This window comes from Strigops habroptila, chromosome Z (genome assembly GCF_004027225.2).
Source record: "Strigops habroptila isolate Jane chromosome Z, bStrHab1.2.pri, whole genome shotgun sequence".
Taxonomy (NCBI): domain Eukaryota; kingdom Metazoa; phylum Chordata; class Aves; order Psittaciformes; family Psittacidae; genus Strigops; species Strigops habroptila.
In genome coordinates, this window is record NC_044302.2 from 66,146,219 (window position 1) to 66,162,406 (window position 16,188).

Consider the following 16,188-nt stretch of genomic DNA (forward strand, 5'->3'; position numbering starts at 1 on the left):
ACTACAGTTTCCTTATGTCTCCTTCAGTAGGAACAATTTACACTGCAAAATCAGCTCAAACTAACAATTTAACTTATTCACCTGTTTGACAGTCAAATAAGTACCTTCACATTCCTCCATGTACTGTTAGATGACAGCTTCTTTTAACAATTCATAGTTATTTTACTATTCTGATTCTATCCATACTGATCACTCTTTACCATGAGAGCTAAAGTAACAGGCAACTACTAGACTGACAATGCACAAGATCTGTTCATCATGCAAATAATCTTTTTTGTATGCTCTTACGTTTGTATACAGCTTCCAGAATTCAGACTGAACTCTAAGATCCCTAGTGAAAAGGTCAGCTTTTGTTCTGCAGGAGGACACAGTGATTTCAAAAGCTGATTGCACCAGCTGCTGCAGTGATTCTCTCCCGAGGAAAACAGGGATGCTGCACAAGCCTGCTCTGTACCTGCTTCTTCTGGTGTAAGGCTTATCAATCTCTTCCTCTCTTTTTTTTAAAACCATTCATGTATGCTCTTTACTAAGTATAAAAAAATGTTAATATCTCTAGGACTGATGCACATTTGAGATGGAAAAGGAGCCTTCTAGATATCAACGCACCCATGTTTCAGAACATTCACACATTCGCGAAGACATCACTGCCTCAGACCCCATTCATTCGTAACATTGGCAGTTAGGTGTTTAGAGTGTTTTTAAGGGTTAGAAATTATGCTTCTGCCATCAGTGATGTTTTCCGCATTCATACTACTTTCTACAAAGCTGAAAGACTATTAGGCTGTAACTGCTATATATCTAGGTTTTTGTAACAACTTAATCAACTCTGTGTAGTGAAGAAACTAATGACTACATAACTCCAACCACAGCACAACAGTGAGACATAATTGGTCCTACTTAGCCTTTCCAGGATAAAAAATAAGCCTCTCCTGGCTCATCTTCATCCTGAAAGATCTGCATGACAGCTCAATGAACACTCAGTACAATATTCTGTATTTCTAGGCACTGAAAAATACCTATAAAATGCTCAGCTAGTGGTACAGTTCTAGCTGAAGAATTACACAGAAGTCACAAAAAGATGCAGTCAAGTTGCAGAGGAAGCTTGACTAGACAGTATTACTCGTATTAAAACTTTTTCCTTGAGAGGTTTTTCCACTTGCCCATGCTCTCTCTCTGTAAGGAGCCACGTATTCTAGCAAAAACTTAGATAATTTCCCTGAAGCATTTCATCAAACCTCACATTACTCCCTGCGGAAAATTTCACTTTTCAGATTTTGCCACCATACCTAAAATAATTCTGTCTGGAGCTTATCTGTTGGTACACTTTGTCTCTCAGTTTTCAGGCTCCACTGCAATAAAAACAGTGCAAAACAGGAAGAGCTACAAAGAAAAAATAAACAAACAAGCAAACAAAAAACCCCAAACCAACAAACACCACCACCACACCAAAAACACCAAACCACAACAACAAAACCGACAAAACAAAGAAACATACCAAACTCATAACAATGCAGGCATAGAATCAAAGTCTAGACCAAAAAAAAAAACAAAAAAAAAAAAAAAAAACAAAAGAGCTATGGCAGAGCTAGGTACGAGTATATATACTCAGCCTTTCAAAGGGGAAAACATACCGGAGCTGCAAATCAAAACTCTTCTTTAAACAATCTGAGACAATGTCATGAAAATTTCTTCCAGGTCTATGAAATTAATGCAAAGCAACAGAAGACTCAGTCAAAGATAAATACAAATCCATCTATGTAACGAAATCAAATGAAGGGATGTTTATGAACATATTCCACAAAGGCATTAAGAAAGACAGTTTTACTGTTATTCTGCACTGAAAAAAACAGCATCCTTGGTATCACTGAATTCAGGCAATTGCTTAATTAAGCAGACAATTCAGTGAGTGCAAAACACATTTCAGAGTGCAGTTTAACAAAAAGTGAAGATGCCTTCTGAGTTTAATCTATTTCAGGAATAGCAAACCCATGAGTATGTTTCTATGGTAACAACAACCACTGATGGCTAGGAAGACCTAATTTGATAACATTCTGAGTGAAAATGATGTCTCGCTTTTCCATCTTTCAAAACACACTGTTTGCAAGAGTATGAAAATATCTCTTCCAGTATTCAGAAAGACAGACAGCACTTTTTAGCACTTTCTAAACTACCTAGAAATTTTTACTTTGTAATGAGCTAGTCATCTGGAAACAGAAAATACACGTTTTATTAATATGCAGAGAATTTCAGCTGTTGTGTCTTCATGGGGTCTCATTTGATATTGTTATTTAGGAAGCCTACAAAATTATTAGCTAGCCAAGATGGTTTCATTTCATTCTTTTCTATGGCATCACACACATTCTCCAATTTCAGCTAACAGGTGAAAAAAAGGCCATAAAAAATAGTGAGCAACTTAACAGAAGTTTCAGATCCAGCAGATATCCACACCACGCCCAAGCAACGGCAAATCGCATTCTGTGATAACTGTTTGGAACAACTAGACATCTTACCATTTTCAGTATTAAACCCCACAGCAGATGGACCTAAGTGAAATCTGCAGGTACATCATATATCACATATCTTTTTATCAGCTACACTGAAACAACATACTGGTTTTGGACCATGTATATTTAGTATGCCAAAACCACAGGCCCTCCATTAAGTCACACATCACCAACAGTATTACAACAATCATAAGGTATCTTATACACTGAGGATTGTTTTCCACACATACACATGTAAGCATTGTACATGCTAAGTGCGGTATTAGTGCCATACAAGATCTAGTACTTAGCATACTGTAGTGAATAAATAGTATTTCAGTAGTTTAGTCAACACCAAAATACTTTCACTAAAAAAGTGAAATTTTTAAGATTTTTTCCCTTTCAAACAAAAGATTTAACTTCTATATGTATAAAACATTCATACAAATGGCAGAGATTATATTAACACATTACTGATTTTAAATCTACAGACATATATCTTCTTGTGAAGTGGAAGTCCAGCAGAAATCAAATTTTTCTAGTGGCTAAAAGAAACATCATGTGTTTCTAAATGCTAAACATTTTACTGAAGAGTATAGGCATCATTTACTTGCAGAAAGATGCATTCTTCAGTACAGCAATATACATATGCCAGCATATGCAACTTTTGACTGTTTTGTTTTTGTAATCAATGACTTGCCAGTCTCTAACATGCTCAACATGTGCTGAAATGTCTTGCTTGACTGCCAATATGCTGTCTCAGTCACTATCATGGCATACTAAACATGACATATGCTCCCAAAATATATCATGTCTAACAAGTCATATTACTTGAGAGAATAACTCCTGAGGTAAAAAAAAAAAATAATTTTCAAACAAAAAACGTTAAAATTACATTCATACTTTTTTTGTGGGTCTTTTCAGCCTCTCACAACCAAATGTTTCGGTTTCCTCACTCACCACTGTTCTTGTATTATTCTTGAGGGCAAAACGTAAAGAATACCATTTTATCTGCTTCCTTTATTTGCATTTAAGGGGGTTGTTTTTTAAGGTTTGCTTTCAAACAAAAGGAGGTCCAAAAAAATGAAAGTGCTTTAGCCATCAAAAAACTTTGCCAGTGAAGTTTCAGATTTGACCCTTCCTCATAACACTGCCACTACCCAAAGCCCTAAAGTGGGGGGAAAAAAGATATGAAAAAGAATCTTCATTTTGGATGAGGTCTTAAGGTACTGGCCAGGCACTGAGACAAAATCCCAGATGCAAGGTACCAGCTGTTGTCCAAAGTCCAAAGCTGTGCAGCTCCAGTCTTATATATACACGTTACAAGCTCCCGGAATTGAAGGCTGAAGTCCTGCAGAACATTTGAGATGCTGGCAGGATGAGCAGCCTGAAGGGTCTTAGCTGTATGACAGAACATGGATGCTTCCATCTAATGTATTCTCCTGTCTCTTCAGTGTGTGGCCTTCTGGACCTCTACTGGACACAGGATCATCTTCACCACAGTTCCATTAAATAGCTGTGCATGAAGCTAAACATAGTTAAGAATCAGTGGAATTCTCCAAAGCCAGTGTTTTCTCAGGTTAGAAAGGCACATACTACTCTGGCAGCTAGTTAAAAAGCTCTGCATTGAGGAACTGCTCACATTTCTAGGAGCCACATCCACACTGGGAACACAGTGTTTCGAATTCAAACCCTGCTTTACATTCAATTCAATGCAATTACAAAAATAAGCATCAGTCTACATCAAACTCTTTATTCCATGAATTGAATACAAAGACATTATCATAGTTTAAGTAATAATATTTTCAGTTCAGAGGTATTCAATTAGATAATTACAATTCAGAACCATTAAGCATGGTTAATTAATTAAAATTTTCCTACTGTATGATGTCTCTGATCTTTTAAGAACACCTTTAATTTGATGGAAATCCAGAAACTTATCAACACCACCCAGAATGTTTCTGCTTTTGCAAAGAACACTTGCAATAGAGTTTCCAGCCTAAGGCAGATGGTCCTGTAAAGATGCCTTTGACAGCTGCCAGCTCAAACATGAAAACTTAATTCAATAACCCAACACCCAAGTGTCAGATCTAAAAAAGTCCCAAGCAAATTCTGATTCTCTGCAGCTATGGTAAGAATGTTTGAAAAACTGCATTGGTACATCCAGAAATCACAAAATACTAGCATTTTGGAAACTATAGCTCTTCAAGAATGCAAAAAGGAAAGTTCTCTAAGTATCAAAAAATAACTTTAAAATAGTACAGGAGTATGTTTGTGTGTTTAATTTCTCATTGGATGCCCTTAAAACAAACACACATCCTTCAAATCATTACATTTTCTTCTGCTACAATAAGGCTTGTTTATTTGCATGCTTCCCAACCAAGAGATTATTAGCAAACCAGAAGACAAAGTTAGAATTCTTTTCTAGCCTTGAGAAAGCAAACAAATGAACTGTCAAAATACATAAAATGACAAAGCTTGGGAAAAGGAAGGAGAAGAAAATAACATGTTAGCACCATTTGGACTACACTAGTATGCCACAACTGATTTCTATCAACTGATAGAAAATGAAGTTGCCACTGTAGTGAATGTTTCCAAAATGAAGACAGTTTGGGTGCAGAGGCAGGTGCAGCAGGAGAAACTGTTTGTGACTAGATGACCTTTAAAGGTCCCTTCCAACCCAAACTATTGTATGACTCTATGATATAACAACGCATTTGTAAAAGGAGAAAAGTACGTTTACATTGCCACAAAATCTGACATTTCCAGCTTTCAAAAACCAGAAACTGCACCAGTGATTAAGGTGCACTGAAATGGATTTTGGTAGCTGACTTGAAAGTGGAGCTGGAAACATGGTTTTCAATTTAGATTGGGGGGGGGGGAACATAAAAAGAGCAGCAGCAGCACTTTTAGGAGCAGTAGCATGTAATTAGAATAGCGAGTAAAATGACAAATATTCTGACAGTAGGTGTTCACCAGACCAGTCAGACTGAATGCAGCCCAACAAGGTTCCAAGTCAACCTATTTTACTCATTCAGTATGTGGAAAACTCCTTACCTATATAAAGTCTGGCAGTTTCCTTCAACAGCAGTCCTACACAGCTAAGGAATTGCACCTACACTACTGGCTGAAGAGTTCAAATAGGTATTATGATATTAATTACTTACAAGGCTGAGAATACAAAGTAAGGCAAAAAGAGAATGAAGAGTAAATCTGACCTGAGAATATCTCAACACAAACCCACCATTGTAAGAGTACAGTTTTAAGGTTTTAAACAGCATCCAGCTTTGTAATTCCTACTCATGTTAAACTCAGTCAACATCATTTGTTCTCACACAACTTTTCAGTTCCTTATATTATTCTGCTATGCTGTTTTCTTTCTGGTCAATAAAACGAATAAATGTGGACTGATGGAATAAACAGCAAGAAACCACTTCCAGAAAAAGCTTGGAAAGTGCTTCTAAAAAATATGCTTATAATTTTTGTTCTTGAATGTTTCTTGACTTGCATACAGTACTTGGTACAAGAAATCGATTAGATGCCAGGATAGATGTCCTCATAGGAAGTTCACTGGCTTCTGTTGAAATTACTGGGAAAAAACCCAACAAAATATTTGCCCACCAATAGGAAATGTAGCCTGGCAAGAATCACATGTATTTTACATTTTTGAGATGCCAGTCACTGTGCACTATTCATTAAAAGCTATCAGAGAAAAAGAGGGGAGGGCAGGCCTCCTTGTAAGACCCGTTAAAGATAAGCTTATATTCTTGATGTTGTTCAACAAAAAAAACCCAAAACCACCAAACACAACAAAAAAACCAAACACACAAACCAACAACAAAACAATGTTACAGCACATTTTATTATAGCATTAGTTTCACAAAGAAGCTTTTCTGAGACTCTCAGAACTTAGCTAACTCAGCTTTGACAAAGCCACAGGGAGAATAGGGTTCCATCTTCAACTATATCAACACTATACATATGAAAACATAATTTGTTATGCTGGTGCAGAAGCTGACTGAAAATTAGGTGCTCACAAAAATCCTGCACCTTAGCAGCTGCACCTTTTCCCATGGTTATCTATTAAGGCAGTGGCAGAGAGAGAAAGAACCAAAGCAAATCTCTCTGACCAACTCTATGATTGAGCCCTTTAAGGTTTCTGCACTGCAAACTGCAAACAAAAAAAAAGTCTAACTACTAAACAAGGGACAGCCTGCATTACTTAACCCAACTGGTTACCTACTGTACCAAACAACAAGAGACTTCTGCATTAAAGTTTAAGTATTCCCAGGTGGCAGATCTGAAAATGGGGAAGCAAATCAAGATGAGGGATGCATGTAAGAATTAGGACAGGAAAAACTGGTACCTGTCCACTAAGTGATTCCTTCTTTCCTTCCTTCCTGAGTACCCAGAGCTGTCTCAGCCTATCACTTCTCAACAGGGGTACACAACATGTGCTCCCAAATGAGGTTTTCACAGCAGAATGTGACATTTGTTACAGGCTAGCTCCTGCTTCTCTGCAGAATAAAGTTTAAATATAATCCAGCCTGAGAAAATCCTGCTTAAACACTAATCTGCTTAAATACTAAATACTGAGGCCAGCATTCAAAGAATCTGTGCAAAATTAAGAAGAGCCAAATTCCACACCAAAAGCAAACACAGTGATTACATTGAGTAAGTTGATTCTTAGTAGCCTTTGTCTGAAGGTTTTTAACTATATTGAATACTGATGTCTATGGACTGCTAACTATTTACCATGTTGCTCTTAAACTGCTGACGTGATTTCAAACGTATAATATGGCAATTGTTGGATTTTGTTGGATTGGCCTTACTGCAGTAAACACTGCTCTAAAAGTGAAGAAGTGGATAAACTTAAAACTGCTGTTTGGCAGGGTGGGTAATTAAATATTCCTGCAGGCTATCATTAGTCCACTAACTGAGATGGCCTGCATAGTCCACAGTTTGTCTATATTGGGATTCACTGCATGTCTCTGCCTGTATCACCACATGTGGTATGCCACTGTGGAAAAAAAGACCCTTGGCTCCTAACTCAGGGATATCATAGGATCACAGGACAATGTGGGTTGGAAGGCACCTCGGGATATTTCTAGCCCAACCTCCTGCTCAAAGCAGGGTCACTATGAGATCAGACTCAGTTGCTTAGTGTTGTATCCAAAAGGAATGTGAAAACCTCCAAGGATGGAGACAACACAACCTCTCTGGGCAGGATGTTCCAATGCTTACTTGCCCTCTTTATCAATAAGTAATGAATGCATTAGGAAACATAAAACAGAAGCCTCCCCACTAGAAATAGTTCGACATCATATGAATGAGACCCAGTATGGCAGGCCGGTAAGAAGGTATCAAAAGATTAGATGTTTTACGTAATTTTCAGCCAATAAGAATTACGCTCCAAACAGCTGTTCTTTTCAAACCTCATGGAAAATGCATGAAAGGATGTCTGAAATTAACTGCAAAGCTGACCAAAAATTTCAACCAATCCACTGAAAGGCTGACCTGATGTAGTAGAAATTCACAGTACAATTTCCCAGGAACAATTTACTGATCTTGGAAAAGAGGAATTAAATTTGTCAGAAGGAAGCTAAAAAAAAAACCAAACAAATCTGCCACAATCCAATGTACTCTTAAAACAGAAGTCAACTAGGCAAAAAGTCCATGATCCACAAGCAGAACACAAAACATATGGACAAACCAAATTCTTACCTCAGCTTCACAAAGTGCCTGAAGACCTTGTAACACCAAGGCAGCAGGTGAAGCTTGATCAGGTTTTGTGCATTCATTTAATACCTGGGAAATTGCAGCCAACATGTCTGCTCCATGCTGGTATGGCCTAAAACAAAAAACATGAAGATACAAGCCAATATTCTCGCATACACACAAGTTCTGTTCTAGACACAAAATTCATTACATGTTGCTTTTGTTTAAGTGACAACTAAACAAGACTAAAACTGAAGGGTAAAAAAAACATACAATGGAGGATATGACAGAAAGCTCTTAAGGCTGACTGACCTGGAGAATTAAATTAGCACACATCAAAGTTCAAAATAAAACATCACCAAGAGATTAAACTATGGAAGTTTTTGTCCAAGGCTGTTGCGTATACTAAAATATAACATCATTCAAGAAGTGACTGGAAGGAAAATCCAGAAAAGCACCCAATCTTTCTTTGAATAGATCAAAAGATAGACATATCATTAGTTGTTTCTTCTAATGTTTCAACACTCTCTTTCTATAATTTGAAAGTCCGTTAAGTTTCTACTCTGGATCAGTACAAGATGTGTGTTTTGTTTCAGGATGAAGAGATTTTAATTTAACTTAATTTATATGTTTTCTATTAGTTATAATATAAACCCCAAATCTTACTAGCTGCTGAGATTAGTAATGCCTGAGTCAATATCTTATACAGCTAGAAAAATATTACTTAAAATTAATACAACAGAGTAGGAAAAAAATAATTTTGCAGCTTTTCTGGCGGGAAAAAAGTTGGTTTCACTTACAAAGACATTAGATGGATTACACTTGTGCATACCTCTGCCTACATATATCTCTTATACAAGCAGCTTTAGCAATCAGCTTTTCCCATTGAGCATCTTTGTCAACAGACAAAGGCGGCACATCAGACATTGCCAAGAACTTCTGCAGTTCTGGATAAATTCGATCCTAGAAAAGATTAAAGTTATCATCACACCTTTGAAAGCTGATGACAGCATTTTCATTGTTAGCACTTACACATGACCTGTAAATACCTCTTTTATTGCATACCATACTTGCTTTTCTTCATTAGGAGAATCTAATGCTGCACTGAGATCTAAATGGCTTTCACAGACTTAATGTCTGTCGCTACTTTATAAACATAGAAGCAAGTTAATGCCATATAACTAAGGTCTTGTTCTTACTGTACATTATGAAAAGCAGAAAGCTGTCCTTCAAACATCCAGTCTGAGAGCTCATGAAATGAAAGGCAAGTTTCATGAAAGACATACTATTGAAATTTTTCACTAAAACAGAATCAGTACAGGCGCCAGCCCCACCACTCATTTAATAATGCTGATAAGGAGCTACTAGTATAAGCAATATTACAAAATTAATTTCCTTCCTTGGTAAGGGGCAACGAAGTTTTTCAACTACACTTATCTTCGGGACACTTAAGAATTTTCTAACCTGTCTTTCCCATAAGGATGTCATCAGCCGCAAAGTAACTGCTCTAAGCTTTGGCACGCTCCCCAGCATGTGTATGGCACGTAGAATCTGAGCAACACAAACCTGAAAGAAAATTTTTAACCAAATTTCACTCTTATTTTTTATGTCCAAGAACAAACATTAACCTAAAATGATTATTTTACAACCAAGTACAGCAAGGAGATAACTGTCCAACTGCAATGTCAAATTAATTTTCTGAAAACCCTCAGTGCAAGTCCAAGAACATCTTCTTATGACATATATATATAATGATGATACAGTACAGACAATACAGCATAACGTACATTTCACTCTAAAATGAATGTCATATCCCAACCAAAATATTAGAAAGCTAAGCTGAAGCTTACAAATGAGTTATTTTAAGCAAGCTATGGATTGCTCAGTCTAAATAATTTTTTATAAATAAATGACCTCTTATTGACACAGTTCTTCTTTTACTAAAAACATTCATTCTGACCTTGTGTACACCCATTGTAGGCAATGTATACAATATATCCCTGTAAAGTGCAGGCTCCAAAGGTCTTCCCAATTTAAAGATCAGAACTGGGATCAGATTTGGGACCTAAAATAAAACAAAGGCAGAAAATAAACTTGGAACTAGGTTGCCAACACGATATCATATCTAAGACTCTGAACTTGCCAGAACATATTAGAAACTCCTACCCTTTTGCATTAGTTTTTCTCCTAAGAGGAAAGAGAAAGGAAAATTCTTAAGTTTGTGATTTCATAGGATTAACAATTTATTTCCCTTTAAATTATCATCTCACAAGCACCGTGTTACGTATGTTCAGCTGAAATCACTGCAATAATCCACAATAAATTAATTTTTACTTGAAATTACGTTACAGGCACACTGAAAGAAACACGTGATTGAAAGTGGTACACTAAAATCCACACCAAATGAATGAAGGAACTATTCCAATTCAGTTCTGTCATTACAGAGGAACCTTTTATTCAGACCAGATTTTCAGTATTTTCATACCTGCAGGTCCTTCGGTTTTCACTTGCACATATTCACATCACTATGTTGTAAAATTAAAACTACTCAGGATGGCCTTGCTTTTTCCCGCCACTTGATTTCATGGATACTTAGAAGTAATTATACAGTACTGCTTTACATTCTGCCTTTATGCAGTACTAATGATTTTCCTTAGCCACATGGCTTAGTCTTTCACAGATAAAATTTGTGTGAAAAGATAATGTCATTCCCAAGAACAGAAAAGCTAATTAGGAAATTTGGTATGCAGCAGTAGGAAGCAGACACAATTATTTTTGAGTCTTCTGGCTTTCAGAAAATTACTTTCCCCATGTGGTCAACAGGGTATAGAGTTCTTCATTTCATTTCTAGTGTTTACTTCTGAAGTGAGTCACCCCTGGAAGAGTTTTTTTCCTCTTTAATCTCAAATTACTGTAACTGTAGAAAACTCATTCAGTAAGGCCAAGATTGGAAGCTTAAAGCAGGAGAACAAATGTATATTAAATCCTACACATACTGGGCTGAGCTGAAAGACTAAAACTCTCAAACCCAACATTTACAAGATTGGACCCAACCTTTAATCCAATCTATAATTCACATTCTTACACCTCTGAAAATTTATCCTGGTAAAGCTGACCCTTTATGTATCTGTGAGTGGTTTAAAAATGTAGTGGTTAAAAAAAACTATTAATGGGAAATTCTGCTACAACAGTCTCTCAACATGCATTTTTACATGAGCAGATGTCTTGAGATGATAAAATATCAGTGTACACAAGCCTGTCTCAGTACACAGAAACTGCAGAGCAAGAATAATGAATAAAAATTCAAGAGCTCTGTGATTTTGTGTACTTCTCTCTGTAATTACTGTTTCCAAGTTACACACTAAAAGAAAATACTGTTTGTTCTACAAGACATCACTATCTTTACAGTTGAGCAATCCAAATTTGGGCTTCCAAAGACCTAAAACCTTTGTCCTGGAATCTATATTTAACACCTAAGGAATTAACCATAATACATTATTTTGTTTTGGTTTTCCAAATACTACTTGACACTCTTAAATAGAATAAAACCCTTTATTCTATTTATTCCCCATATTTTTGACTAATTGACTCGTCTCCCTCCTTGTTTGCCAAAGTTGCTGTCTACCATTTATAGAGGCAGTCATCACTTCACAACCTCTCTAGACAGAGGACTGGCTTTACTGTAAATCTTTCAAAGCAAAATCAGTAAGTATGTCTGACAATTTAAGGTAGTATTCATCTGAGCAGGCTTTCACACCTAGGAGCACTTTCAACACAATGCTTACTTTCCTACCTGTTTATTCCAAACTGAACATTGAAAAACAGAAAAATGAAACCTTCACCCAAAACTTGAGATTTAATTTACTGACTTACCTTTCCTTCCCATCCCACAATTATAATGATTTGTTCAGACTAACCTATGCACAATGCAGTTGTATTCCCTGATTTACCCATGCCAAAGGGAAAACAGCAATGCCTAAAAGAAAATTACGTTAATTTAGTACGTAGGATGAAAACTAAAATTAACTTCCTGATTAAATTAAATAGAATCGAAGACTTGAGTACCAAAGGCTAAACATCTTCAAAGCCAGAACACGGTTAAATCAAGCCTTAGGGAAAGAGAAGCTTGTGCAGAAACCAAATAATACAAGAAAAAAAAAAAAAAATCCCCTTGAAGCTAGGAGACTTGAGAGACAGAAGCAGTTTTATTTCTGGGCAGCTGTTAATACCTTGAGTGTCAAGAAAAAAAATATCACCTGATTTCCTGTTACCTAAATCTATGAATGGCACAAGGTGAATTGCAGGGTGACAAACAAGCAATAGACATTCCCCACCTCTAGGAGTGGGGGCAATCATTAACACTAACACAGCAACCTGCGTCACCATTTTGGAGTCCCAAAATCATTAGGGAGGTCATGCATGCTCCCCCACTGAGATGCATAAGTCTTCCATAAAACCGTTAAAACAATGTGTGAACAGTGAAGAAATGTCTTCTAATAATATTATCCAGAAAGTTTTGTATGCAGCAGCACAGTTGAAATATTCTCAGCTCAGATGGTAAGAACATTCTGTTAATTCTCTAAACCATACCCGTCCCTGATAAATGCTGTCATTGGTTTACCTTTGCTGGACAAACAGGCTACATAAAATATAAGTAGAGATGTCAGATATGTTGTTACAATAATCAAACTCATTACCTAAGTTCGTTCCTTCAGATCTCTCCCCACAGTGACTCTTCCTTTTGCCAGAGACAGGGTCTTATGCAACTCCATTTGGTCTTAAGCTAGTTCTCTATTCAACAGGCTACTTCCTATATTATTCTCAGTTGTAGCTATATTGGACTACACATATGGCAATCAGACTGAATGACATTCAAAATAAAATACAATCAAAATAAATTATATTCATAATCCTTAGTTTTAAAAGCATTCAAACCCTTTAAAGTCAGTCAGCTCAAGCCTAGCCTTCATCACCTGTGATGGTAAGTTCATTCCAAGTCCTGTGTTGGCATTAATTTTCCAGTTACAAATTTTATTCTACACTAAACAGGTATTAAATGAAAATTCTACAATGACTTTTACTCTAAAATCCAGGAAACAGATACTAAGGTTGATTTACAAAATTCTCAGGAAAAGACTAAGCACATGCTTAGTTATGTATTTCCTTAAAGGTATTGTCTTTTAAAGAGTACTTCTTTTGACCTTTATATTAACATTATAAGATTAGGAGGAAGACCAAAATGTTCTAGTACAGCAAAGCTGCTCCTCTCTCCATCTCCTTCATGTAATGGATAAATAATGCTGGGACTAATTTCAACATTAAATTTATGTTAAATCTTCATCAAGGGCTCAACAGCTCCAAAACGCAGATATGACGATTCATTTGCTCCCAGTAGGTAGGCAGCAGCTCCAGGGGCGGGAGAGGCATGCTGCCTGGCAACACTGCCTTCTGCATCCCCTAGGCCCCCAGAGGATGCGTCAGAGAAGCCAAATAATCCAAATACGTATTAACATATGCTGCCCCCATTTTAAATTCTAAATGTAGGCTATCACTTCACACTATTCTCACCATACTTTTTTCCTTGCTTGCGTGCTTGTCTTAATTCTGTCTTTTATTCAGTTCCACATAAATAAATGGTGCTTTATAAAAGATGGGAAAAGTAAGTGGTAAAACAGTGATTGGATTGTCCTCTAAATTAAGAAAGTGAAAAGCTCACCACAGCAAATTTTAAAAAATATTTTGAGTCTTCAGTTCCATAGGGCACTTTCTGAAGAATGCAGTGGAAGGTGGTGTGCAGTATATTAATTATTTGGGTCAATTTTAACACTAAAAGATCATCCCAGGACCCCTCCAAAAAGCTAACCAAAAAGCAGGAAATAAATGTCACTGCAAAGTTCCAGGTTTTATTTCTGGGAAATGTCAGGCTGAGCTCTGGAAGAGAGGCAGCAACAATCTAGTTCCCCAGTAGGCAATGCAGTGAAATGAGCAGGCTTTCAAAAGCTTTCAGTACTCTGGCATTTCTTGCTCCAATGAACAAGAGGGAAGTACCAAACAATTCACACAAATGAAGGAACTAGTTTTTAAATAAGTGCACAAACAAAGTTTACTTTCTGTTTATAAAAGCTATAAAATAAACTGCTTTCAAAAATTAGAAGCATTTTTTAGAGAACAGAAGCTAGGTTTTCAAAGGTTCATGTACTCCAGCAGGTTCCTAACCAATAAGTTTCAACCATGAAGATCTGAATATAATGGGATTGTTTCCCTACCGCTACTCTCCACAGTACACATAATCAGACATAGAACAATATCATCAGACACCACCTGAGTGAGCCAAATCCAGTTCAACATATAAACATGTTTTCTACCCAAATAAAAATGTATTTTACCTTCTGGTTTTTTTTTTATTTTTTTTTTTTAAACGCACTCCCAACCCCCAAAGAGCACAAAATAATGTATCTTTAGATGGATTTCCCAGAAGGGTGTCATTTACCACTAAAATATTTCATTCCAGCAGTTGAAAGACCATAAAAGACCAGATGTCCTCTAGAGCCTCATAATCCTCTAACAATGGTAATAGATCGTGTGCTACTATTCACCAGTGACCTCTCAGTCAGACGATTTAATTTCTTCCCTTTGCAGCACAGCTGGTTTCACACAGAGTGTAATAACAGTTTTTGCACAACAAGAAAATTCATCCAATTAGAATGACTGTATTAAGTCTTTCATGAACATCATGTGTCAGTGCAGCTTCTGCAGTGATTTGATTTAAGATAGACTAAAAGGCCATGTACTACTCTTTATTCCTCAGCCTTTTAAAAAGATTTTTGGATTTTCTTCTATAGTGTTTCAGATCATTACTCCAAAATGCCTCAGCTGAAAACGGATCTAATATAATCATTAACCTTGCACCATAAAAAGGCTTTTACTCAATGGGGAAGGAGGAGATACATACACAGAGTCCTCTATATGCTCTCTTCATGGAAAGGGTAAGAAAATACAAAAATAAAGCATAACCAGAACAATGTCTGCAAAATCAATTACGGTAATTATTTTTAAACCTAGCAAGGTTTTTAAAATGCTCCATTAATTTACTGCAGAGAAAATAGACTCCTTCCACACATTCAGTGTGGAAATGGGAGATACTGTTTGTGAACCCCCCTGTGGAGTTGTAATAAACATGAAAGCAATGAGGATACTATTCTCAATGCACATTCTCTTCTGACACAGTTCTGTTTTGAAACACAATTCCTCAGCTCAAATTTTGCATGGCAATCACCCTTTCATTTAATTTTCAATTTAATATCCACAGCTAGAGCCACTAACCATCTGAACCACACAGTAACAGGATTTCACTAATAGCAGAATTACTGATTAACTTGATCACTTTAAAAAAGAAAAAAGAAAGAAGAAAGAAGAAAAAAAACATCACAAAATTCTTCTTATACTATGACCCACACCATGATATCTCAGCACTTACATATACTGCTGGAGTACAAGCACTCTACAGTTTGGCTGCAAAGTTGACACTTTTTCATTTTGCCCTTCAGACATTTTACTTACCTTTTGCAAGGCTAAGTGCTGAGATTCTGCCAGCCCAAGTTTACTTTGATTTGAACATGAATCAAAGACATGGAATTCTGAATGTATCTCTATTCACTTGGTTAGACCATCCTTCCATTACAAACACTCAGGTTTAAATTGAGTGTTCAAGTGCCACTAACACCAAAGAAAGATTCAAGTTAATAAAGGTGACTGTTTAAAAATAAGCTTGGGATTAACAGCCATTTTTTGTTCTCTTCTTTCCACACCCAACCTCCTTCTTCTTCTCTTCTTCAGAACAGCTTTCTAACTAATATACTGCAGACCACCTTCCACTGCATCCTTCAGAAAGCACCCTATGGAACTGAAGACTCAAAATATTTTAAAAATTTGATGTGATGAGCTTTTCACTTTCTTAAAGGATACTCTGATCACTGTTTTACCACTT

The 16,188-nt window shown here is 36.5% G+C and overlaps 1 protein-coding gene across 3 annotated transcripts in view; it reads right to left on the reverse strand.

The window, feature by feature from the left end:
* The window catches only part of FOCAD (focadhesin), a 97,418-nt gene that overhangs the window by 50,534 nt on the left and 30,696 nt on the right, over positions 1 to 16,188 (reverse strand). For all 3 annotated transcript variants that reach the window (XM_030511415.1, XM_030511413.1, XM_030511414.1), the window contains 4 exons: positions 10,162 to 10,266; positions 9,666 to 9,767; positions 9,034 to 9,164; positions 8,208 to 8,334 (listed from right to left, as the gene is read on the reverse strand). In XM_030511415.1, coding sequence (XP_030367275.1) covers positions 8,208 to 8,334; positions 9,034 to 9,164; positions 9,666 to 9,767; positions 10,162 to 10,266 — 465 coding nt within the window. The remainder of the gene's footprint in view (positions 1 to 8,207; positions 8,335 to 9,033; positions 9,165 to 9,665; positions 9,768 to 10,161; positions 10,267 to 16,188) is intronic.